The 26,384-nt window shown below is 44.7% G+C and overlaps 2 protein-coding genes across 3 annotated transcripts in view; both read right to left on the bottom strand.

The window, feature by feature from the left end:
- TESMIN (testis expressed metallothionein like protein) overlaps positions 1-20,761 on the bottom strand; it is a 35,339-nt gene extending 14,578 nt beyond the window's left edge. The window contains exons 1-6 of the mRNA XM_045558254.1: positions 20,713-20,761; positions 19,976-20,493; positions 16,862-17,020; positions 14,366-14,486; positions 12,294-12,370; positions 9,637-9,728 (exon numbers count right to left, since the gene is read on the bottom strand). Coding sequence (XP_045414210.1) covers positions 9,637-9,728; positions 12,294-12,370; positions 14,366-14,486; positions 16,862-17,020; positions 19,976-20,437 — 911 coding nt within the window. The 5' untranslated portion in view covers positions 20,438-20,493; positions 20,713-20,761. The remainder of the gene's footprint in view (positions 1-9,636; positions 9,729-12,293; positions 12,371-14,365; positions 14,487-16,861; positions 17,021-19,975; positions 20,494-20,712) is intronic.
- CPT1A (carnitine palmitoyltransferase 1A) overlaps positions 17,002-26,384 on the bottom strand; it is a 55,910-nt gene continuing 46,527 nt past the window's right edge. Inside the window, exons 17-20 of one of the 2 annotated variants that reach the window (XR_006736528.1) lie at positions 26,182-26,295; positions 25,888-25,980; positions 25,202-25,349; positions 17,002-17,020 (exon numbers count right to left, since the gene is read on the bottom strand). Coding sequence is in view for 1 of the 2 variants with exons in the window: in XM_045558253.1 (XP_045414209.1) it covers positions 25,263-25,349; positions 25,888-25,980; positions 26,182-26,295 (294 nt within the window). In the remaining variant the exon portion in view is untranslated. Of the gene's footprint in view, positions 17,021-23,158; positions 25,350-25,887; positions 25,981-26,181; positions 26,296-26,384 lie in introns of those variants that run through there. The other variant, XM_045558253.1, reaches the window with a different exon arrangement.

Below are 26,384 nucleotides of genomic sequence, written 5' to 3'. Positions count from 1 at the left end.
TGTATTTTTCTATATACTGAAATATGTATATATTATTTGGTTACACATTATACATAAACAAAAATAAGATCATTTTCTACATCCTGTTTCAATGTGCTTCTATTACTTGTCAATATATTATGAATGTTTCCTATGTAAATAGATTTAAACCATTATAATGGCTACATGTACCCCATTCTGTAGCAACATCTTGATTTATTTAATAATTCCCCTTATACTGAACATTTAGATTGTTTCATGGATCTTGGAAATATAACTGATACTACACTAGCAGCACTGTTCTCCCTTCTGTTCCTAGAACCCTCCACTCTCCCTCTCTTGCCACACAGGGCCTTTGCACGTGCTGCTTCCTCCGCCTGGGACACTCTTAGCCACCCACTTTGAATTCACCTCCACCTGATGACCCCTCCTCATCCAGACATGCCTGCTCAGGGAAGCTTTCCCTGCCTGCCATGCTTGGCCAGCACAGCCCACCCCTCAGCCCATTACTGCTCTTTGGCCGCATTTTCCACCTACCCTTTATTTCCTCTTATGCTTTATTTACGTGATTACTTTATTCACGTCTGCCTCCCCATGAGACTGCACGTGCTGGGAGGAAAGGGACCATAACTGTCTTGCTCATGGCCGTCTTCCCTGTTCCTGAGATCATGGGCATTCAAAAATATTTGTGGACTGAATGAATAAATGAGTGAAAAATGCTACAGTGCATATGTTTGAAATGTCTCTTAAATCTGTTTTTTCCTTCACTGTTACAATTCTTGCCTTAGTTCAGGTCTTCGTCATCTCTTGTCTATGCTCTTGTCATAGCCTCCTAACGAACCTCACTTTCAACTTCCCTCCACATTGCCATTAGTGCTAATTTTCCAGAACATTTATTGGCAAAAAGAAGCAAAGAAAAATCAGTAATCAGAAAACACAAAATAAGGCGGTATTGTGTATTCTTGGTGGAGTGTAAAATGGTACAACCACTGTAGAAAACTATGGAGTTTCCTTAAAAAATTACCATATGACCCAGCAATTCCATTTCTAGGTATATAATCAAAAGAAGTAAAATCAGTGACTCAAACAGGTACTTGTACACCAATGTTCACTGAACCATTATTCGCAATAGTTAAAATGTGAAAGCAACCCAAGTATTCATTGATGGATGAATGGATAAAATGGATAAAATGTGGTATGTACATACAATGGAGGATTATTATATTCAGCCTGAAAAATGAATGAAGTTCTGATACATGCTACAACATGCATGACACTTTAAAAACATTATGCTAAGTGAAATAAACCAGATGCAAAAGAACAAATATTGTATGATTCCACTCATATCAGGTACCCAGAATAGGCAAATTCAGAGATAGAAAATAGAAATAGAAATAGAAAATAGAATAGGGGTTACCAGAGGTTGAGGAGAAGGGCTGAGGGAGAGTTATTCAATGGGTGCAGAGTTTCTGTTTGTGATAATGCAAAAGTCCTGGAAATGGATAGTGGTAGTGGGTGTACAACATTGTGAATATATTTAATGCCACCAAAAAGGGTTTGTATACCTAAAAAGGGTTAAAACAGTAAATTTTATGTTATGCATATTTTACCACAATTTTAAAAAGCCAGGTGCAGAGCAGAATGTATGGAATGATGCCATTTGAGTGGAAAAAAAACACAAATAAAATTTAAAACTTCAAAAACAATAAGATGGTACAAATAAGTCCACATATATCAATAATCAGACAAAGAATAAAAATGGATTAAAGAAATCTATTAAAATACATGGATTACTAGATGTTTTTTAAAAAATCCAGCTGTATTTAGTTTATAGAAGACACACCTACAACAAAACTACCACACATAAAGTGTAAAAATAAAGGGGTGTAACTTGCTACTAATCAAAGAAAATATGGTGTAGCAACATTAATGTCAGACAAAAAAAGAATTTAAGGCAAAAAGCATCAAGATACAGAGGTATGATAATTATCAGTTAATGAAAAAATTCACCAGAAAAGATGTAACAATCATGAATTTGTATGCCCTTCATACTATAGATTTAAAATATATTAAAAAATGGAATTATAAGGAAAAAACAGACAAATTCACAATCTTGAGTGAGAGATCTTCATACACTTTTATCAAAAACAGATAAATCACATAAAATTTAACAAGCAATTAGCATATTTAAACAACAAAATTAACAAACTTGAGCTAGCGGATAGATAACTGTACCAAATGAATAGACAATATACATTTTTCAAGTTATTAATAATATAGAATATTTTCAAAAGTGATTGTAGTAGGTCATAAAGGAGGTCTTCATTAATTTCAAAGAATCAATATCCTTTAGATCACATTATCTGACCATAGTATAATTAAATTTAAAAGTTAACAATAAAATTGTCATTAAAAATACATATACACATACACATATATGCATACATACAGATTTGGATACTTTGAAATGTACATCTAAATAACTCATGAGGTAAAGAGAACATTACAATAAAAATTACAAAATATTTCAAGTGAATGACAATGAAAGTACCTCCTATCAACTCTCGTAGGATGCAGTAAAGTAGTACATAGGTGTAATATATAGCTTTAAATGCATTTCCTTAAAAACTAAAAAGATTGAAAATAAATAAAGTAAGCCATTAACAAAAAGCTAGCAAAACAAGAGAGTGAAATAATAAGGATAGCAGGAAGAAAATAGTAAAGAGTGAAATTAGTGTAGTGCATGAAAAAGGGAACAGAAACATTAATATCAGCAAGAAAATCAGTAAAACCAAAAGCTGGTGCTCTGAGAAGACCGACGAATTAGACAACCTCTTGTGAAACCAATCAGGAGAGAGGAAAAGTGCAAATAAATAACAGTGGAAATTAAAATTACAAAATTAGAAAATGTTTAGGAGGTGATATCACTTTCGGGGTTACAATAACCCCAACTAGGGAAATTGGTTTTTACCCGTGTGTATGTACCACTTGGATTTTTAAAAAATACAATAATGTGTTTTTCACTCTATTGAAGGCCAATTAATACTAATCCCTCTTGACTTCTATCCAGTAGGGACACCCATCAAAGTAGGACTAATGCACTCTAAGAAAATCATCTTCCATTGCCTTGCGTGCATGACTTAGTTGTGGGGAGTAAAAAGGTAAAAGAACCGGAAGCTATTAACGGCCATCCTGCTGCACTTGCCAGAGAAGCAAGCCACGGTGGAGCCACTCCGCACATGCATGCCCTTGAGCCTACGTTTCTGACACGAGGACATGTGGCATTCGCGGCGAGACATCAGCACAAGGTCGGGGCCTGTCACCAAGAGATCTCAAGGGGTAACTCTGCTTGGATGAAATGACCTATTCCTTAGCTTTTCCAAAAACAGAAAACAAACGTATTAGTATTTTCAGAGATAATTGGTTTCTCAGTGATGACTGATACCGACCAAATCATGATGCATGATCAGAATGCCGTGTGTTAATTTATGATGGAAACAACATTCCCTTCCAGTGCCCAAAATGCTCACACTCTCTATCCAAGGCCCCTGGTTTCTCAGCACGGAGCTACTGAGGAAGCTGAGTCACCGGCCGGGTGGTCGGCGGCACGTTGAGCATGGAGAGTCATCACGTGTACCGAGACGGCTCCGAGCCTCCTGCCCACCGCACTCGCCCGGAGAAGGCAGCGCCTCGTCCCCAGAGACCGTGGCTCCGTCCCCTGACAACGCTGCACTCTGAGCCTCCTCTCCTCTGTTCCAAAGCTGACCAAGCCCCTTGAGACGTTCAATTCTTTCTTTAGTGTGTCAGTCACTGATTAAGCTAGGAAGCTGCTTCTAGGCAAGAAGCTGTTTGTCTGGCCTTCCATTATGAGGTAATTCAGTAAGTTAAACCCTCCTTAGAGAGCCACCTCATTTCCAAGTCCTTAGGGGCCACATCACTTTGTGCCCCCTTGCAGTCTACACCTTGCTCTAAGCTTCATGGTACTGTGATCTGTCCGGTCCCCACCCCCAGCTGCAGCTCAGCAGCCCCACTGCCCTGCTGGCTCTGCCCACTCTAGACCCTGCCACCTGGTCCTCCTCCGCGTCTGCAATCTCCGTCTGGGCCAGCCACTCTGTCTTGACACCATCACATGCTCCAGGCTCTCTCCCTCTGTCATCCTCACCCAGAGCTGAGTTTTAGAGTTTCCTGATCAGTTGTCCGGTGGCGTTTCCATCATTCAGAGAGGTATATGGGCTGCATTCACAGACTAAACCAATGGCAGCTCAAGTCAGAAGTCAACCCTAGACTGCGGCATTACTTTTTTTAAAAATCAATTTTTTTTTTCAGTTTTGTTTTGTGAACCAAGTTTCACGGACTCCTGGATTTTTACCCACTTGTGCACCCCCACATCACTGTCCCATCACTGGAGCTCTCAGTGACTTCAGCAGGAGCTCTGCAATGGAAAAATCACGTGGAGACTGTGGTTAGGGTCGTTAGACATTGGGTCTAGGGCACATTCTGCCCTTCAGCACCTAACTTAAGGTAAGGCAGACATGAGGGCAGAAAGTGCTGAGCTCACAGCAAGAGCTGAGAGCAGGCAGACAGCATGAATAACAGACGCTAGCTCTGGCATGTGGACGAGGAAACGAGGGCAGAGTGCTGCCAGGCACGGTGATTAGGCCCCTCCTGTTTCAGCCACGCTGTCTACTTCCCGCCCAGGACTCTGCTTAACGATCTGCCCTACCACCGCCCTGACCCGGCCTCCTGGGAGTTGGCCCTCCCGGGGGAGAACTGTCCTGAGAAAATTGCAATAGAGAGTAAACCAATTCATCAGACTTTAAGAAAATAGGATTTGGAAATGTTACAGTTAATGCTCAACAACAGTGACATGTTTGGCACTCGTCTGCAGGGCTAGAGAACGCAAACCAAAACCCAATAAAATTACACTACTTGCAGTGTGGGCAGTGTCACTTAGTTGGCCAAGATAATACCAAAAATCTGAACCAGGTTCACACAAAAGTGGCTTTTTTCTTGCTGTTCAGGTGTACAATGAGCGTTAGGACATGGTTGCTGAGAATTAACTGTGACATGTACACTGCTAGCCATTCCGGTTTGTCTAGACTGTGCTCCGCTTACTGACTTCTAAACAACCTTATTTCATATTTAATAATGAAGGATTTGTGATTACTTACAATTTCAGACACTGGGATTTGGTACAGTTACATGGCTTTTTAGACTTTGTGTCCCATGAACTAAGAGTTACTCTACAAAGATTAAAAAAGAAAATGTATTCAGATGGTTACTCTCTAAAAAGAGAATTATCTAAGCATCTGGTGTTTTTGAACAAATACTGAGAATATCAACGCCAGACAGTTCTAGGTATTATTTATAGGAGCCTGACCATGAAATGGGAAGTTTGCCTGTGGCGGAGCTGGCTGCACCAAAGCCGGCGGTGCACACCCAGGGTCAGTGGCGGGCGGGCAGCGGGATCCCACTGCACTTCTCAAGAATCTTCCTGGAGTTTCCTCCTGACCTGTTTAAACCCCTATTTTGTGTGCCCCTCCCACCACCAAACAGCTCTTTTTTCCCCCTAAGATCTGAACACTAATGGGAAGTATGAGTTAAAGAACAACAGATAAACCATCGTTCATATTTTGTTATACCAACATTAAAGCTGTCCGCACTATAATGTTACCAACAACATCAAAGCATGTTCACATGTATCATGTGATTATCGGGGACCTTCCTCATTTTAAGAGGGGATTATTACCACTCCCTCCTAACTACACGTGGGGATTAGCACAGAAGTCATCTTCGGGGGCCTTAGAGGAGGAGACACAAACTCCTTCTCTAAGGCATCTCTGGATGTTGCCAAACGCGGGGCGGCTGTAGGTGAAACAACTGGGATCAGTTTCTGAGCATTGCTCAGCAGCGACGCTCACGGAGGGAACGGAGAAGGTTCGCAAGGCAAGAAGTCTACTAGGTTCTGGTGGAAGGAGGAGCACAGGCACAGGAACACCAGCTGCGATAGGGCTCCCCGGGGCACTGACGTGGCGTGCGCCTGTCTCATTCGGCAGTGTGCCCCTCGAGACCGTGCACACAGGCTTCACATCTGCAAGGCACTGGCTACTCTGAGCAAGGATACACCTTGCTCTTGGGTTTCCTACAGAAACTAGAACACGCTTGGCACCAGACTAATGCTTACTGACAGTCTCGTGTCACCACACAGAGCACGGGAATTACTCCGTGCTGTTTGCTGTATGGTTATAATGAATACAAATATCCCGAAGAGAAGCAAGCCCTCTTGCCCTGTGCTCTGTGCCCCCACATGCTCGGCTGTCGTGGCTGACTGTCTGGAGTGACGCCAGTCCTAAATCATCTTAGCTCGGCCCGCCCTCCTCTGCTCTGGCACAGACTCCACTGTGCCTGAGTCGTTGCTCTCCCGCCACTGTTCTCCCCATCTGTGCTTCTGCTTAGGGACCCATCTCACCTCTCACTGGAAACAGCTTATGGTACCTGGACACATGGACAAGCTGCTAACTGTTACTTCTTCTGAGATATCTCGCATTTTAAGATAATGTCCTCAAACTACGTCACTGAGTACGGTATTAATTTAGTATTCATATAGCTTGGTTTCTCCGTTATAGATAGGAGAGTTGCAGCTTTCTGCCTTCATGGGTGTCTGCAGGCGGCAGGTCTAGCTCTCCCACCCCCGACCCCTCCACCTGTGGGTCAGACCTGGGCCGGGTCAGAGGAGGGGCTCTGACACCTACTTAACTGCTCTTGCCCTGGGCCCTCTCAAACCTTCCCTGAGCTGGGGCCCAGGGTGGCCTGGCACACCCTGTCCAGAGGTGGCCAAGAGGGATAAGGGCTTCAGAGGACACCAAAAGTCACTATCTTTTTAATTTATGCTGCCTGTCCTGGAGGAATCCACCAACTAACTGGGGATATGGGACATATACAATTGAAAAATTAGAGAACATAAGATAGTATCTAATCAATGGCCAAATTGTTTTATACTGATTGTAAATGCTACAAAAATTCAGAGACAGGATAGTTCAATACAGATGAAAGAAGTTAAAACAAAGTACTTTTGAAGGAAGTAGAACTTGACATCAGTGTTTAAGGTTGTAAAGTTTCTTTATCATTGGTCAAAGGATGTTTCAGTTGAACTAACAGCATGAGCAGAGACACTGCATTAGGAATGAGCCCGCGTGTGTGAAGGATAGAGAGGGACCAGCTGATTGCAACGGAAACTGAATGGGACAAACACTTCCCCGGCTGCAATTGTATCTGACTACTCTCTCGGTGCCAATCTAAACATGAAAGAGTTGGAAGAGTTAGAGGAGATCTGGACCACTCTGCCTCAGGAAAGCATTAAAAATAAATTATACCGCAACGAGATAAACCTCATCTTTAAGAAAAAAATTTTCCAGAGAAACAGACTCTTGAATATTCTTTATTGTGAACTCCTAGCCTCAAGCAAGCCTCCCACCTCTGCCTCTCAAAGTGCTGGGATTAAAGGTGTGAGCCACCGTGCCGGATCTTAAATTATGATGTTCATTATGTTACCAAAAACAATAGCATCAACAATGTATCAGAATTCACATTAATTAACTGATTGATAATGGGGTTATTAAAGCTATGCAGAGTGACAGGACATGAGCTTTTATTAAAGGGGTTTTTATTAACATGATGAGTAGTTAATAAGTTAGCCAGTTCACCACCCGACTCTATAAAGCATGATGACTGGGTCAATTCATGCATGCCGACTGCCGGCCTCGAGGCCCACGCGACCTGCCACTGCGTCTCTGCTAGGCCAGGTGTGTTTGAACCACGCTGGGCCCACAGAGTTTCTTTTCTGAGAGGTACAAGGGAAAACTCTTGGTTGGAAACTCATGCAGAGTGAAACAGCCAGAAACAGTTCTCTGAATGCTCCCTTACTACAAAAACTACATTGGTAGATTCCAGTACACCATCAGCCCTGTGGATGTCGAGATAACAATTATGGGGGCCACTTCAGTGGGGCAAAATCAAGTCAAGTAATTAATTACATCAAAAAATACAAACACAAAGCCCACATTGTTTCTGGCACGTCATTTATAATAGAACTCTTTTTTAACCTGCATCATTACTTCAAAATAAAGAAAAATATGTGACTGAGAAAAATGTAGTATAGACTGGGAAGGAGGAGGAGGAGGGAGGAGGGGAGGAAGCAGGGAAAAGAAGAAACACGTTGCAGTGCAAGGCCCTCAGTACTGCCCCCGCGTGGCCATGGCCGTCAGCTGAGCCACAGCGGAGCCTCCGTGGCACTGCAGCCGCGAGAGCACGTGTGTTGGAAACGTCAATCCCCTCGAATGTCCCAGACACGATAAAGCACGCAGCAACGCAGGACTGTTGGCCAGAAGCCCCCAGATTACAGGAAAGATAAAGTGAGTATCTTCAGGATCGTAACATCTTATATCATCCTGTGTCACCAAAGATGCGATGCTATCAGCAGAGCCTGGAAGTTGCTGAAGTCATTTTCGTTTGAAACGGGGACAGCCTGGATGAGATGACCAATTACTCTCACACTGGCTGCATCCTCACCGATCCATCCCCCCAAGACCATGAGACAAGGAGACTGGCTCATTCCAGTCTTATTCCACCAAATTCACGGAAAGTCACCAGCTGACCTGGCATAGTATTACAACCCGTTCAAAGAGCAGCTGCTAAAACCGAAGCCGCAAATCACGTGAGCAACTGCCACCCTCCAGCGACAGGGCCGAGGTGAACGTGCTGATCCAATCCTAGTGTGTCTCCAGAGCCCTACCCAGCGTTCTCACAGCCTTCATTCCTGCCCCAGACCACTCTCCTCTCCCTCACCAAGGCCGTCACAAAGCCCTGCCCCGTGGCAGAGCACTGCAGCGGGCTGGCAGGCACGGAGGCCGCAGTCCACACTTCCTGAAGTGCTTTACCTGCTGTCTTTCAGGCCGCGGGACACACGACTGCATGAGACTGTGGGCCGAAAAACTCTCGGAGGCAGGAACAGACTGATATCCACCATCAACTTCAGGGCTCCATGAGCAGAGTTGCCCAGACCACCATTAGCACACCAATGTTAACACGGCAGAGTTTCAACCAGCTTGGTTAGTTTACAATTAGTTACAATTATAAACACAACTTTAAAATCACAAGACAAAGTCCCAGTGCCGCCCACGTCCACCTGGAGATCGTGAGTATAGATTCACACACGAGCACCTGCCATACAGCAGGCGCCAATTCAGTGCGGGAGGCAGCCGGCAGAGGCAGCCCGCAGGGCGCTCGGCTGACCACCATGAACGTTAAGGGGCTGCCGCTTCGTTACTAATATTGATGACAGCACAGTTTGAATCAATGAGAAACCGAGACAGAGCTACAAATGGCAACAAGTCTCTAATACTGACACAGGCCCACCCACAGGTAGTAGAATGGAAGCAAATGGAGACTACACACCGGCCTTTCCAGCAACGATAAAACCAAACACGTATGGCAACATTGTTAGCGGCATTGTTTAAGGTCAAAAATAATTTTTCAAAAGTCATGAAGGTTTGCAAGCAAAACTAATTTTATAACATAGAAGAAAATCACAGCTGTATCCAGAAGCCTCTTAAACTCTTATGTTAAAGTAAGTGGCAATTTATTGCTTTTAATCCTTACCCAGCCAAAGTTATTTTCGGCGGTCCTGGAAGAGTTGGTCCCAGGGGGAAAGCAGATCCGTTGACTACCGAGGGTAAGGCTCCGTTATCAAGCTGTACAAAACCAGGGGCAAGAATATTTTGAATTAGCATGTGTTTTAAAAGTTCCAGCCCACCAGCCCCTAGGTACAGATAAAAACTACTCTTTTTCTTTGAGTGGTTTACATCACAATTCCTTTACGGCCAATTCCAGGCTTGTTACAACAGAGAATCTAACACTTGAGCAGGCTGTATATCCAGGTCATCTTACAGAACTGCCTGGCCACAGGATGCCCTGGGGGTGAGAAAGCCCCAGACCCTGCGGGCAAAGAGGGAAGCGTGTGGGGGACACCGGGCCACCAGCCACACGCCAGCAAGCAGTACACACAGCTGTCGGTCAGCTGGCCAGGGATATTGTAGTGGAACACTTACGTTCTTATGAACTACCAATTGTGAAACAAATTCAATTACAAATTTCCATAAACTAAAAATGTTCTTATTATTGTTCTTAGTTTAACATAAGAGATCTTGACACTTGAAGTCTCATCGGCAACTACCATTTTTCATCTATTTTGTAATCAGTTTTGAACAAATTCTGCATTAGCCATGTCCTTTGCTCTCTCAGTTCTTGGTTTTCTTTTGTCATTAGCATGGTTAACAAAGGTTATTCACAGGAAAGGAGTGGGCAGCAAAACCATTACCTGATTTTCTTATCAGTAGCTTGAAGAAATTAAAAGTATTGGATAAAATTAAGTTTTGAGATTATTTGCATGCATCATAGTTAAACATCCTGTCCTTGTCCTCTCTGCCCTCCAAAATTGGAAATTTAAAAATAAGCTTTATTTAAGAAGTATTAGTCTTAGAAAAAACACACATATTTTATTCATTGTCTTCCCTTTCTCTCTTCTGCTCTCTTTTTAACTTGTGTGCAGTCCCTGCCTGTTAGGGCTGGAAGACACTGAGAAACCGCCCTGGGTCCGACTTGCTTGTGTGCAAGTCAGAGTCCTGAGTCCCCGCGGTTTCTCACCCCAGGACTGCTCCCAAGGGCTCTCCCCTCACTCTCTCACCCGAGTGCAGGGGGATGTTCACAAGGTACAGAGACTGGTGTCTCTTTCCCAGTCACCCAGGCACCTAATTGCTAGGCCTATGTCTCCAAGTGGCAGTCTGAAGAATTCTGCATTCTTTTGGAGAAGGGATCTCATAGTTCTCAGGGTTGAGGCAATTATTTGCATAAACCAGGTTAAATTACTTTCCCCCCGTTTCCTTATTTAAAGCAGAGAAAAAGAGATGTCTTTTGAGTATGACATAGGTCATACATCTAGGGCAACTTTATGCTAGAATCCATGAGTTTTCTTCAGCGAAGTGTGGCCACCTAGGAGAAAGAAATAAACTCTAGATTCCGATCCCGTGGGTCTGAATCTCAGGGCTGGGGTGGGACCCAAGATTCTGCATTTCTCACCAGCTCCCGGGAACGCCAGTGCTCCCTGTGCGTGCGCCCTGCTTGAGTGGCGAGTACTAATGGGTATACAGAATTGGGGGTCTGCTGAGGAATCGGAGCATTCTAGGGATGCAGCAAATGCTTGGCTGCAAGAATTGTCCCTGAGGTCCACACTGGATAAGAAGGTGGGGGAGCCAAAATGGGGGCATTGATAAATTGTCAAGGAAAGCAGGGAGGAGGTGGAAAGACAGGAGGCTGTGGTCAAACGGGGGTTTCTAGTGCAAGGTCTTAGATGTGGAGGAGCAGGTGCCATGTGTGCCTTCCCGACAGGTGGCTGAAACAGTGACGAGGGCCGGTGGTGTGGAGAGCCAGCGGGCAGAGGTTTCCCTGCAGTCCCAACACCGGGGCCACACCAGGTGCTTACACCACAGCTCAGACCTGTTCATCTCCTTCACTGCTCGCCTCTCTCTTTTCTCCTGGCCAATATAGTAGCTCACTGATGTAACCCAGGTGCTCAGAAGAGCACCTGCCCTGTTGATGGGGGAGTGAGTGCCCTGCGTGAGCCAAGCTTTGTGCCAATTCTCAGTCTACAGACACACTTGGCCTCTGGCCCTGTGGAGCTTGCATTCTGTGGGTGGATGCAGACAAACCAACCACCCAAAAAACATAAGACAGTGATAGTGTTGGGCAGAGGAGGAGCCAAGTGCTGGGACAGTGACTGGCTGTCTACACTGGGGAGTCAGGGAAGGCTCTTCTGGGGAAGTGACACTTTATAGCAAGACTTGGGAAAAAGAGCATATTTGTCTCCTACTTATATGTGATATGTGCATATTACGGTGTAATCATAAAATCAAACTTTAAAAAAGCATTTCCACGACACTGAGGAAGCTGAGGAACGTTCTGGACCAGGTAGGTGGTATGCGCTGGCGGCAGGGCTGCGAAGGACCAGCTCAGCAAATGGGCAGGATGCTGGTCTGGAGACTGCAGGAAAGACAAACGGTTCCCACGGCTGGCAAAAAAGCATGTCTGAGACGGACGCCGTCCCTCCACAGTGTCTAACACGGTGAAGGATTGCATACTTGGTAAATGTTTCATTGTTGATTTTCAGATGGAGGATAAATTAGTAATTCCAACTGCAACAATTAAAATTTCAAGAGATAATAATGCCCAATTGTATTTTTTTTATCAAAACAATGACTCACTTGTTGTGTTATGAGATTTATTTTTGCTGGTACTGGCAAAAATCTTCCTACTAAAGTAGTCATTGGTTTAGGGACATCTGTAAGGAAGAGAATTAAAATTAGTTGATAGCATATATTGTTTCTTTTCACTTATACATGGAAGAAAGTACAAAAATAAAAATGTATTATGGATTTATCATGTACAAAGTTATTTAAACTTATCTTGATCCTAGTTATGTTTTTAATTCTATAAAACCTTTCAGGTCAGGGCATTTTTTTTATTAATACTTACTAGGTTTTTTTTTTTGTCATAAAGCTACTTGATCTGAGCTTCCAGGGATAGTTTACTACGCTAAAAAATGTTGTTACTGCCCAGGTTCCCAAACTGTGTCAAGGTGCCCTGGGGTGCCACAGCAAATTAATTTTTTTAGAAATGGGTCTTGCTATGTTGACCAGTCTTGGCCTTGAACTCCTGGGCTCAAGCCATCCTCCCACCTCAGCCTTCCAAGTAGCTGTGGCTATAGGCTTGTAGCAGGTACCTGGCTATTTTATATTTTCAAAGAAAGCCCAGTAACATCTGTTGGATACCACATGAACTACTTTCAGTTAACGTGTATTCTTTTTTTTCGAATGGTTACTAAGTTGTCAGGATATAAATACTTATTAAGCTATTTGGACTAAACTACTTAATACTGGAACTGATATGTATTTCTTTGGCCTGAGAGCGCCATGAAAAACTTTCTTGAGACACCAAGGGTACTCCTTGGTGAACCTCCATGCTCATGAGTCTAGGTGGAGAGAGAACCGTGTCTTATTCTCCTGCGGCTCCTGCCAGGCTGAGCTCATGTCCTTCTCTGGGTTTATGCAATCTTTGAGCGAGGAAACTCAGACTCGGGCAACAGGATGCATTTATCTATGGTGCTGTCTAGCATGTACAGGCATAACAAAGGAGACTGGGGGTATGATTATGTGACAAGGAGATCGAATTAGAAAACGTGTATAAACCCTCTCCTTCTGAGCATCTCAAGGCACTAGGATTTTGGTATGTGCCAGGAGGAAGTGCAGTAGAGAACGTCTCCCTGCCCACAGAGGTCACAGACGCGACACTGACCTACAGGGAATGGAACTATAAATCTGTGGCTGGTCTGTAGCAACGGGCTTCTTGAGGCCAAAGCCCCAACTCCAGCTTCTTCAAAGTGAAAAAGTGAATGTAAATGTGCATTGAAGATATTTTATCTGTCCCTGGATAAAGAGACTATCAGGATGGAGTGGGCAGATAAGGAGTCACATGTCTTTTTTCTGGACTCCAAAGGCCAGTAAAACTACGTCTGGATTTAATGTTGGTTTTAAATTTTTGGCAAGGTCAGTGAGTCATCTGATAATGAAATACTATGGTTAACTCAACATCTAGAGTAATGTGATTATTTGTAGTCCACATAGAGACGCCCAGTTTTCAAGAATCAGTGTCTAGCTTTTGTTAAACACAATCCTAAAATATGTCATTTAATCTTTCTTTAATCATTCATAAAGTATTTCAGAATAATCAAGTAATTATAGGTAATTTATTATTATTGTACTAGTTTAAAGAAGTTTTTAGTGAATGAATGTCAGATAAATCATTTGATAATTATTTCAGAACTCACGGTGATTAAAGCAGAGTGATAGTTCTCTAGTGATAGTGACTGATTACATTAAAATGTTTACATCAACATGTAGATCATTTATACCACACCTGAATAGTCAACCACCAAGCCGATCTGGGAAAGGCTAATGTTTCAACCTGGGCACATCTAGGCACATCCACTTGTGGAATTATTAACAAACAGTCTTGGGTAGGATCACAAAGCTTTCTGCAGGCTAGCTGACGTGAAGGAGAGCTATCTAAGAATTTGAGACCGTCAATACAAGGCATATAAATTAGTCTATAAAGATATATTTTATGCTATTCTTAGCTCACTAATATGGGCTAAGAGGTTTGCCAAATTGCCTACTTAATAACCTGCCTATTTCACTTTTATTCTATATATAAGCCAAACATATTCACTTACCAACTTACATATGATATGTGACATAATTGTTTTATTATTTTGTACCTGACTGTAGATAATTATTTTGGTCTTGATACTGAGGAACCAAATGAAGTGCTTTTAGTTCTCTTGTGCCAGAATTGTCTATACACAGCATTTGTGTACCCCCTTTCAACTGACATATCACCTAAAATGAAAAATAATGATCAGATTTCATTTTTAAAAGATAGTTCCAATAATATGAATCTAAACAAATAAATCTGATAAAACAGCTTTAATCCAGAATTTAAGTTTTAATGGAAAATAGAAAATTATAGATCTGTTTTCTATTTCTTATTCTATAATAATATGCTCTCTGGAGGTATCAAAGGGCAAAAACTTTCCCAGAAATGTTTCCTGAGATGTGTTCAGTGTGAAGTCCCTGCACATGTCTTTCTCCACAGGTGTCTTAGGAATCAGGTGACTGTGGGCCAGCGCTTCCTCTGCCCTGACCTCACTCCACGGTCCACACAGCAAGCTCGCTGCTCTGCTGCCCCTGGCCCATTCAGACCTGGCTGACGCTCAGAAAGACTCTACCCCTCATTCCCTTTCTGTAGCTGGGCACATACTTAGAACAGTCTAATTTCACTACAGTTGTTCTTTCCTGCCACACACACATTATTAACACACAGGGTTTTTAAAATGTCCTTTTATTTCCTATAAGTACAGCTTAGAAAGGTTAATTGAAGAACTGGAAAATTCTAAAGCCATGTCAATCTTCCTGGGCCAGACTAGCACTGTCAGATCCCCCATTTGGAGTTTTGTGTGTGTGTCTGAGACAGGGTCTCGCTCTCTTGCCCAGGCTGGAGTGTAGTGGCACAATCATAGGTCACTGCTGCCTCAAACTCATGGCCTCAAGCAATCCTCCCATCCCAGCCTCCTAAGTAGCTGGGACTACAGGCACGTACCACACCTGGCTGATTTTTAAGTTTTTTGTAGAGATTGGGTTTTACTACGATGCCCAGGCTGGACTCTAACTCCTGGCCTTAAGTGATCCTCCTACCTTAGTCTGCCGAAGTGCTGGGATTACAGGCATGAGCTACTGCGCCTGGCTCCCCATTTGGATTCTAACCATAAATAAATCCTCAGTGAGCCAGGTGAGTCCATCAGTCAAGCAAAAGCAGTGATGGAACTGGCGTGTGTCCAGCTCTGCTCCAGGCCACTTGTCATGGATACAAGGGCAAGAGAAGCTGTGATTTCTGCCTGCACACAGCTTCCAATTCCAATGGCAGAACCAAAACTACACAGAAGCTGTGGTTTCTACACTTAAATTGCTTACGGTCTAGGTGGGAAAACCCAAATAAGCATAAAGAAACAATGTTATCAAAATAACACATATAGAACCTACTATGATAGTGAGGTGCAGACCACTGGGTTAAAACGTCACATCCCCCTGACATGTGATAAGAAGCCAGCACTGGTGTTCAGCTAGAATTGTATTTGAATGTGAAGGATAAAGTTACAGCCCCTCCCTGCCCCCCACACAGAACTGGGGGAGAGGCTCAATGTGGACTCTCCAAATCTGTGTTGCACACTCCTGGGCCCTACCCACACAGGGGCCTCTGCCCTGCCTTCTGGAGAGTGCGTGAACATCACTCTGCAGCCTAGGGAACCAGAGACTTCCAATCCTACTGACCTGCTTTGGGGGCCCTAGAAAAGCTCTGCTCTCAGCACCCATGGCCCCAAACAGGACCACAGACAGAGAGGTGAGTACTAGTATATGCCACAACTAAGCCAAAGTTCGTGATGACCTCATTTTCAAGTATTTGCTTGTTAAAGTCCATGCTTTAGAGCTAGGCTCTCATTTCTAAGAATAAAGAACTGCTGGGTGAAGCGCAATCATCAGTTCTCTGGGCCCTAAGCACTTTGCCAAGGGAATTCTGCGGGTGGGGTTCCCTGGCTCCCCTACTCCTAGTCCTCACCACAGTGAGATCTGGAGCTCTAGATGCACCACTTTACTATGAAGACAAATGCAGGTGATGTAACATCTGTTTTCTTATCCATAAAATGGGGATAACAGTAATGCCTACCCTACAGAGTTGTTAGAAGGATTAAATGAAATAACAAAGGTGCAAAAATATGACATAAACCGCAGATGTGACTGATTACACATCCCATGCTGGCTGTCATCATTAGCAATGTGAAGACAGGAAGGCAAGAAGCAGCCTCTGCCCTGAAGCCACAGAGCCCCAGCCCCACCCGCCACCAATACACCAAACCACAGGCCCAGCCCCCAGCTCTGCACTGACTGGTGTGACTTGTGCTTACTTTCCTTAACAAATACAGCAATGCCCTAACCTTTGTTCAGTTTGCTAAGACTGATAGAAATGAGAATCTTAGATGTGAAATGTGAAAGGCTCTAGTTGATGTCTTTTATTTTTGATAGATGAGACAACCAAAAATGCTGATTTCAACAGGTAAACAATGAAAAACAATGACTGAAATAATCTATCAACTTGGTAATGACAGGGGTGCAACATTTAATACAATGTTAATCACACACATTTTCTTTGGCATAATTACCATTGGGTTCAAGTCTTTCTTATAAGAACAACCAGAGGCGTCCTCTGGTTCTTGGGATGATGGGAACTTGCAGCAGGATTCCTGAGCAAGAGCATTCTGAAGAGTTGCTTCCTCCGGGTTGTTGCTTGTAATAGTACCACCTGTTTCCTTTATTTCAACCTAAAAAAAGCAATCGTAATTTTAGGGAACACATGGTAGACACTGGCTCTTGCAGTTGCATAATACAGAAAATTTAAATCTGAGTTCTATGTAAAAGTTACATTTTAAAGGAAAGAGCACCCTCATCCCTAATGCCTCTCTTTCCTCATCTGACCAGCCCCCCTGGGGGCTGAGCAAGACTCTGAGGACCAAACCATTTGTCCATGAGGAATGGAGATGTGATTTTGGTGCGGTGTTTGTACAGTTTCAAAAATGTGGTCTAAGTAACTGAGAAGAGCCCCCAGTTGGTCGTGTACCTCTCTTGCTGCTTCTCGGCCCCCCATGCTAATGACCTGGAGGCCTCCCTTAAAATCGCCTGAAATGTGGCCCCTTCACACATTCTTCAAGGACATTTATTAGCTTGTAGTAAATGTTCAAGTTAATCATTTTGTTTTGTTTTTTCCTTAAAAAGTACAAAATTCTTGGTGATGTTTTAGTAATATATGTGATTTATCATTTATAATGTATTTACAGTAATATTTACAATTAAGTAGTAGCCCTTTCCTGACTTAACAGTAGGACAATAAGAAACAGTGAGAGTAGGGAGTAACTTGTTTTCTGAGGTTTGTTTCTGAGCTATTCTCTGCAACAACTGTTAACCCAATGACACACTAGCAAAACTACCAAAAATATGGAGAAATACAATACTACTGAAAATCAATGGAATTTTAAAAACTAGAAAGTCCTGATAGTTTAAAAAAATTACTATCAGAATTCAGTGTTTCAAAATTGGGATGCTTCTCTCTAATTTGATAAGAATGTAAGGAAGATTGGGAAGCAACCCACACTTGGCCTCATCCCTCCCCTCTCTAACCTCCACCTGCCCAGGCTGCCTGGGAGAGAGTACAGGTGACTCTCCCCAAAGGCGCAGGGACAGGCCATGAAGCCTAGCCTTCAAAAAAGATGGTGATTCTAAGGCAACATTCTAAAGACCTCACATAAAATCACAGAGCAGGTAACTATCTTTCAAAATGTGAATATTGACTCAAAGTTGGAGATTGTCTAACCTAATAAAATCAGAGGTCCAAATAATAATTACCATGTATGGGCAAATTACTTAGCACAGCACACTAGCATCTAGGTATAGATCTTAAAAGAGATAAAGTTTAGCTATATTTCAACTTATAGCTTTATTTAGATATTTCAAATTTTATAGTAATATAGAAAATTTAAAATATTTGGGGCGGGCGCGGTGGCTCACGCCTGTAACCCTAGCCCTCTGGGAGGCCGAGGCGGGTGGATCGCTCGAGGTCAGGAGTTTGAGACCAGCCTGAGTGAGACCCCGTCTCTACTAAAAATAGAAAGAAATTATCTGGACAACTAAAAATATATATAGAAAAAAAATTAGCTGGGCATGGTGGCGCATGCCTGTAGTCCCAGCTACTCGGGAGGCTGAGGCAGTAGGATAGCTTAAGCCCAGGAGTTTGAGGTTGCTGTGAGCTAGGCTGATGCCACGGCACTCACTCTAGCCCGGGCAACAAAGTGAGACTCTGTCTCAAAAAAATAAATAAATAAATAAATAAATAAATAATAAAATATTTGAACTACTTACATACTACAGTAAAATTCCATTTTTACAAAATGGATTTAAATGAAAGTCAATATGTGGGAACGAATTTCTAGAAAAAGGAAATTAGCAATTAACCTTGATATTAACCATTCTGTTTAAATGGTGAACATGTCCATGCTGCAACTTTTTCATGTTATTAATCAGAAAATAGTCCATAAAAATTAACAAAGCCAAGTTTCTCTTTTGTCAAACCAGCAATCCGTTAAAATTGGATTACATTAAGAGAATTTTACTGCCTTTAACATTAGCTAATTCCCTTCCGTGTTCTGATTAACGTTCACTGGCGCCACTTTGTGAGGGAAGCAAGCCGAACTAGGACCAACATGAGTTGGGCCTGGTAACAAAGTGGAGTCCCTAACATCTCAAGCCATCTGAAAAAGGTTCTGAGGAAGACCTCCGCACTGGGAGAAGGCTGTGGGGACAAGATGGCCTGTCTTGCTTCTCCTCTAAGGGGAAACTGAGAGGTCAGTGGAGGCCCAGCCCTGCCCCACATGTTTCGTTACACTAAGGAGCATGGTTATGACACAAGAAAAGCAGAAATCCAAGCGCCTGCTGCAGTGGCTTATATGATGTCAGGCTCCACCATCTCAACGCTGACTCAAAAATGTTCCACAAAGGCTTAATCCACCACTTACTAAAGTGATTTAATGGATGAGTAATCTAGTTTCCCAAACTGGATCCTTTTTGGGGGTATTTTCTTGGGATCCTTTGCTTCCTTTGAAAACTGTTTAGTTTCAGCAAGAACACGGTAGAAATTACCAGTGGTTATCCATAGCTAAAGAGGGCTGTTAGCTGAGAGTTAGCAAGGATTTATTTAGACTCTGATTTATATCACATATGCTGAAAGAACAATCACTTATTAGCAAAGGGAAGATCTAACTAACATCTTGGTTTCAGGGTTCAGCGAACACAAGTATTAACTCTGAGTCCTTGCTATGAATTCCGAGCCTGATAAACTGAAAAGAAAACATGCAAAATGCAAACAGACCAACACTCAATCACACTGCATTTGTTCTCATAGACACTAGCTACTCTTAACATGGTGTAGCGGTTCTTTCCTAAAGCCAAGAATAGCAACAGAGCTGCCGGTGACAAACTTTCTGACTCCTCCCCTCCTTTGCTGGGTGCTGTCTGAATGGTCAGGCCAGGTTTGAACCACTAGCCCAGGGCCCACTCCCCTACAGGTGGAAAGGCTTGGCCCAGGAGTGTGTGTGCTGTGTCACCAGGGCTGCTGCTGGCCCAGGGGAGATGCTAGCAGAGGGAAGTCTTGGGAGAGCACGGCGGGTCCCAGGTCTATGTGGAAAGGGGCGCCGGGGTCCTGTGGCCTATTTCCTAGACCCTCTTACTGGAATCACCCGGACGCCGGGGTGGGCGGCTCCTTCCCTGGCCCAGGCGCCCAGGGGCACGACGGCGGGACCGCGGGGCGGCAGCAGCGAGGACAGGAAGTGGACGTTGTAGGCGGGCGCGGCGGGCAGCGCGGCGTCGTCCAGCGGGTTGAGCTCGGGCAGCCCGGGGTACTCCCCCAGGAGCGGCTCCTCGTCCGCGTCCGCCAGCAGCTCCACCTTGACCTCGCTCGTGCAGTCCGCGCCCAGCGCGGGGCTGAACGCGCGCAGCAGCGGCTCCCTGGGCTCGGCCGCGCTCAGGTACGCGTCCTTCAGGACGTGGAACTCGTCCTCCTCGTGCTTCACCGCCACCGGCGGCTTCGGCGCCAGGCTTTCCGGCGCGAACGGACTGTCGGGGCTGAAAAGCCCCGTCACCATCTCGTCCTCGGGGTCGGGCATCCCGCCGAACAGAGGGGCCTCTTCCATGGCCACGGCCGCCTCGCCCGCGCCCAGCGCCTGCGGGATCCGGCCGGGCCGCGCACCTGCAAGGCCGGCCAGGTGAGGCGGCGCCGCCCCTCCCTGCCCCCGCCCCGCCCCGGCCGCCCCCGCTTCGACCGCCCCCGCCGCGGCCGCCCGCTGCCCCGCGAGCTGCCCGGGGGCCCGCCGTCCTCCTCCCCGCCCGCAGACCGGAGGCCCGGCCGGGAGCCGCGGGGAGAGCCGACGGGGCGCCCCGTCAGACCGCCTCAGAGGTCCGTGCGCACCTGGACCGCTCGGCTGCCGCGGCGGGGCGAAGAGCCGGGCTAGCGCAACGGCGGCCGTTGGCAGTTGGGGCGGGGGCGGGGTCATGGGGGGCGGAGTCAAGGCCGGGGGAGGGGCCAGGAAGCTGGGGGCGGGGCCAAGCATCGCGCGGGGCGGAACCTGAAGTCCGGCAGTTGTTGGCGGCGGGGCGGGGCGGGCGCTCCATCCCGCGATCAGCTGCTCCAGGCACAGGTTGGGAAACTGAGGCCCCAGCGAGTCTGGAGCAGCGCTAGGTGGGACTCCCTAGTCTTTTGTTTTTGAGACAGGGTCTGCTCTGTAGCCCTGGCTAGAGTACAGTGGCGTCGTCACAGCTCACTGCAGCCTCGAACCCCCGGGCTGGAGCGATCCTCCCGCCGCAGCCGCCCGAGGAGCTGGGACCACAGGCACGCGCCACCATGCCTGGCTAAGTTTTCTATTTTTTTAGAGACGGGGTCTCACTCTTGCTCAGGCTGGCCTCGAACTCCTGGCCTCAAGCGATCCTCCCATCTTGGCCTCCCAGAGTGCTAAGATTACAGGCCTGAGTCACCTCTCTAGTCTTTAAAATAGTTTTTTTGCTCTCAGGACAGAGCCAGGGACAAGGGCTTGCACGTGCGCATTCCCAACCTTGTAGACATTTCCCAAGCAAAGTGACAGAGCTTCAATGTGTAGCTGACTGGTGTGTGGGGACGAGGGGAGTCAGTCAAAAAAATAAGTAACAAATACAACTGAACTCTCAGGGTGGGGAGTGAGCTAAATCCATCCTTCACAGAAGCGGAAGTTAATAGGTATCATGCCTGCATCATCAAGAAAAGAGGCGACAGCATATTTTGGGGGATGGCTGCAACCTGGCAACCTAACAAGGCAGAGTTCAAAGGGTGTTGGGGGGGGTGAGGGGCGTGGTTGCTGGGGGGGACTCACCATTAGTTCTCAGGTACTGTGTCCATGTACAAGTATTGTTTTAGTAAAATAAAAAATGTAAAATCTGTCTAATCTCGTTTTTAAAAATTACTTTTCTATGTCAAAGGGCAGTAACCAACACACAGCAACACTATACTATTTAGTTCTACACTTTCACATTCAAAAAAAATCTCAAGAAAATGTTGCCAGTTGAGAATTCTTAAACTGGGGCTGGCAGGTTTAAGGCGTTCAGGAACATAGCTAGGACTTCCTTATCTGAAAAATTATTCTGGGACTTTAGAGTTGACTTTAAAAAAGAACATAATGAAAAAAGGAAAAAGAAAAAGAAGAATGTAATGTAATCAAATTCTGACTGTTGAAATATTCCTGCCATGTGAACAGCCTAAAATATATTCCAGACAACGAGCTAATTACAAACACACTTGAAGTTTGCCTCTTGGTTGCATCATCATAAGCAGAATTGAGCAGCACTGCTTCACTACGTGCCTCTGCCACCTCCTCATCTGCAGGGCAGGATTCCAGAGAGCAAGTTCTAATGGCTCCTTCAGAGTAAAATCAGGATTGCTTTTTAGTTATACACTACATAAGCTCTCCTACTAAAATACTTAACTATTACAGATGACACTGAAGTGACCATCCCGAATCACACTGCCTCTCAAGAGGGCGTCACACTGAAGTGTGCTGTGTATCATTTCAGCCTGCTCTCCGGGCATAAGCTTGCGTGTGTACAGAGAATCTTACACTCATTTTATGGCTGGAATAATCACATCACATTAAACTCAGTGGAGTTCAGGAGCAGGACTGAGAATCCAACTTGGTTTGACCAAATTATAGGGATCTGGGAAGCAGCTGATAGATAATACATTGAAGATTCCAAGTAAAAAATGTAGAGCTTGAGTCAGTCAACGAGGATTTTATTAACTGTTATTGAATAGCATCATGCCAGGTGTGGACAGCCAAATGGATGAATCACCTAGCTCATCAGAATCAAGCCTGGAAGCTTTGCATTAATACCTGCTGGATCAGCTGTGTGGCCATTCAGGTCTCAGCTCAAACCCCTTCTAAATCAGTCTCCTTCCTGTGCCAGCTACCACGTCCTTCCCAGTGGTCGTCTTATTTGCCTTGGAACGCCTAAGATCTTGCCACAGGTCAGCTTGGTTTTCTTCTTCCTCAAGCTCCCCAACAGCCAGAACCTGGTAGGGTCACTGCTGTATTCCCAGTGCCTAGAACTACGGCTCAAGAAATCAGCTGGAAAAATGGCCTTTATACAATCATTTAACAGTTGTTTACTGAGCACCTCCTACGTGTCAGGCACTGTTCTGGGCACTGGGGCAAAGGAATGGAGAAATGAACATGAAGCAAAAATCAACAGGCCCTACTTACTCAGAAGCTTTTCTTCCCAGTCGAGGGTAGGGACCTCGTGATACCCACTCTGCCTGCTCAGTGCCCGAGCTTGGTTCCCGATTTATAATCCCCTTTATTAATGTAACAAAAGAGAAGCAAATACTGTAGTAGACTGGGATTAATGTTTTATTAAATGATAACCTACATTCATACTGTGCGTTTCTAAGATTTACATCCAAAGAGCATATTGTATTTACATGCAATGGACAGTCCAAGATAACAAATTCAAACCATGGCTGTATTAAGACTATGGTTTGTTCCACATTAAATTAAATACATAATACTCTTACCTCCCCCTTTCAACATGTACAATAAAAACTCTTCCTCTTTTTAATGAATATAAAATTGCATTGATAACTGCACTGATTAGCAACAACTACATTTGAAACAGTTAAAACCTGAGAGATAAACCCATATATGCTGAAGCGCTAACATGGCTACACTTGAATTTTTGTGTGAGCACTATGGTAACACAGACTGCTCAGTGGTCGATAGTGCATGGTCCAGGTGGCTCTGACAGAGACTGACGCCGCTGACAGCTTTTGATTGGATGCTACCCTTGCCCTGGGCAGAGGGGCTATTTCCCCCCAAATGTGCTTGAGTTGCATACCACAGATGGTTGGGGGTTTTGTTACTATTGTTTTTGCTTTTTTTTTTTTTTTTTTTGTCTTTTGTTTTCATTTCTTTTTGCTTTTAAGAGAAAAAAAATCTTTGGCCCATTGAAGTGGAATTTTTACGTGACAAAATATACATAAAGAAAACCCACATGTGCTCCTCAGCAAACGTCTTCCATCTACTCCAACAGTCCAGCCCTCGATTTCGTACGACTGGAGCACAGAACTCTGAAGGAGGCAAGCCCAGCTAGAACAAAGTGGTCGGAAAAATAAACACATGATTGAAAAAACAGCTAAGCTTGTCAGAACGGCCCAGAGGCAGTGGGAATCTCATTCTACCATGCTTCACTTTTACATTAAATACTGAAGATGACTCAGTGCATAATTGTTTTGTGGTCAATCAGACGCTTTCGGCAAAGGCACTCCTATCTTTAGTATAGGTTGTTAACCTAGCACCGTCACTCTAGACACTTTGGTCACCAGGGCGACCCGGCACACTGTTTCCACAGACCTCCAGCTCCTCTGGAGACAGAGTGGGTCTTCTCTCTCACCACAGGTGTCGGGGGGCTGCCCATCCCTTCCCCAAGTCCTGCTCCCCTTGCTGTCCGCGTGGGCGAGCAGTAATCATGAGGCGCATGTTACATTTCATTCTTGAGTGAATTCTCCAGACACATTAACATCGAACCATCTTATTCCTTGTTCCCCTCTTCAGAAACACACTTCTTTTGTTGCTTAACGACAAGCAGGCAGTTCAATGAGAAGACTCCTGCACAGCAGCCCCCAAGGGCACTGCCTAGCCGGGGGAGGGAGGGAACCGTGGGAAACGCTCATTTCGGGTCACCCATTCAGTAAACTGAGAAGGGAACAGTATAACCACATCCCACCCAAAGACTTCACAAAATAAATCTTTCATTGGTCTCCCTTACATTTATCTAGGGCCTATCACTTTTAAGGCACTGGGTTTTGAAGACATGCAAGGTCAGTAAAACTAAAGATGTGGCATCCTGCTTGCTCTAAACACGAGAAGCAAGTACATACAGACTACCAGACCAGATGACGACAGTGCTACCCACGGGGACCAAAACCTGTTTCCAAAAGCACAGCATTTTCAGTTAGTGCATTACAAGTGTGTTAGCGACAACTGTTGACAGCAAAAACTTGAGCAACACTTTAACAGAACAACGTTTATACTGCTCTGATGACATTAAATGCCCTTAAGTACCAGGTATTTGGTCACCACTGAGGTGCCATTTCCATTTCCAATCTGTGTGAAGTCACAACCCTACTAATTCCTTAATTAGTTCAATATTTTAATCACTTAATAAATACAAGCTGATGCAAAGACCTTAGGGGGACTTTAGCAAATGTCCCCCAAGTGAAGACAAGCCTGGAAGTAGTAGGGTCATGCTTCACATGGTGGAACTATGCTGTTCACTTACTGATCTAGGAGGACAAAAACACCAACTTTTTCTGGAACGAAAACTTCTGAGTTTTTTAAGAGCAATTTTTCATCCCGAACTACAACCAGGATGATTACCTATTTTTCATTTGGTTTGTGTCAGAAGAGTTCATTTTCCTTGCCAGCACCTCTAAGGGAATTATTTTTTCATGTTGGGCTTGAGCCCAAACAAAGTGACGATTTCATTCATTGCTTGTTTCAGGTGCTTCCCAAAACGGTGAGAATCCTTTAATTTAAAAACAAAAAACAAAAACATTAAAACGTGGCGATATCCACATTTCAAGCCTTGTCATTTATAATCCAACTCAAAGCTTATTTCAAATTTCTTTTTGCCAATTCTCTAAGATTTGACCTAATGGCTTAATGATTAACTTATCCATTCTGGAGAAATGTTAGGAGGAACTGAGATGACAGCTGATGTGTTTGTGTGGGTGGGTTTTGGATCTAAGGATTTCCGTAGCATTGATGCATTACATAAAACACAGCGAGCAAATGAATGCCAATTTTCTCTGTTAGCAGTGAACTTGGCATTGCTTGTCCCGTTACGTACAACGTGGAAAGGAGAATATAAATCAGAATTAATAAACCACGCCAGAACAGAGGTCATGTGTTCCATCCACAGAGGACGGCGTGGAGCCCAGCTCCGTCATGAATGCATATTTCTTAGCGTGTGCACACTGTTCTTCATCCACCTTCCAAGTGTTAAATAAAAAAGTAAAAACACCCCTCTCCCCTCAGAAAAGGGACCTTCTTTTCATACTTACTGTCTCGGGGCAAGAGAACTTGGAAGAAATATGGAAGTTGATGAGGTTCTCTCCCACGAGGATGTACGACACGCCGTAGCCATCGTCGGCGACCTGGAGAACACGGAGAGTCTCAGTGCACGGCTGGGAGGTGAGACGACGTGAAAACGGGCCGTTCTAACGCTCCAGATACAAGCCCACCGTTGACGTGTACCAGTAACCAGCAGGAATCCCTTCGTCACGGCACAGCGACACAAACCTGAAACGGGCCGTCACAGTCCCCCGCACACATCACGCGGCCCCTGGCACACTCACCGGTCCGAAGCCCCCTCCGCTGGACACGTACTGGGGGTTCCTCTCCAAGTCAAACAGCTCCACCTGCTGCTGAGGGGTCTGGCTTGTCGATAATCTCCAAGGCTCGGATAAAACCTGTTGAGTGAAAGAAAAAAAAGTTCAAACACCACTTTTGCTCTTCTGTCCCCGAGAGGCCCCCTTGGGAAGAGAAGAAAAGGTTTGCT

This window comes from Lemur catta, chromosome 7, assembly GCF_020740605.2.
Source record: "Lemur catta isolate mLemCat1 chromosome 7, mLemCat1.pri, whole genome shotgun sequence".
NCBI classification, from domain to species: domain Eukaryota; kingdom Metazoa; phylum Chordata; class Mammalia; order Primates; family Lemuridae; genus Lemur; species Lemur catta.
This window is presented reverse-complemented; position numbering and strand designations above follow the sequence as displayed.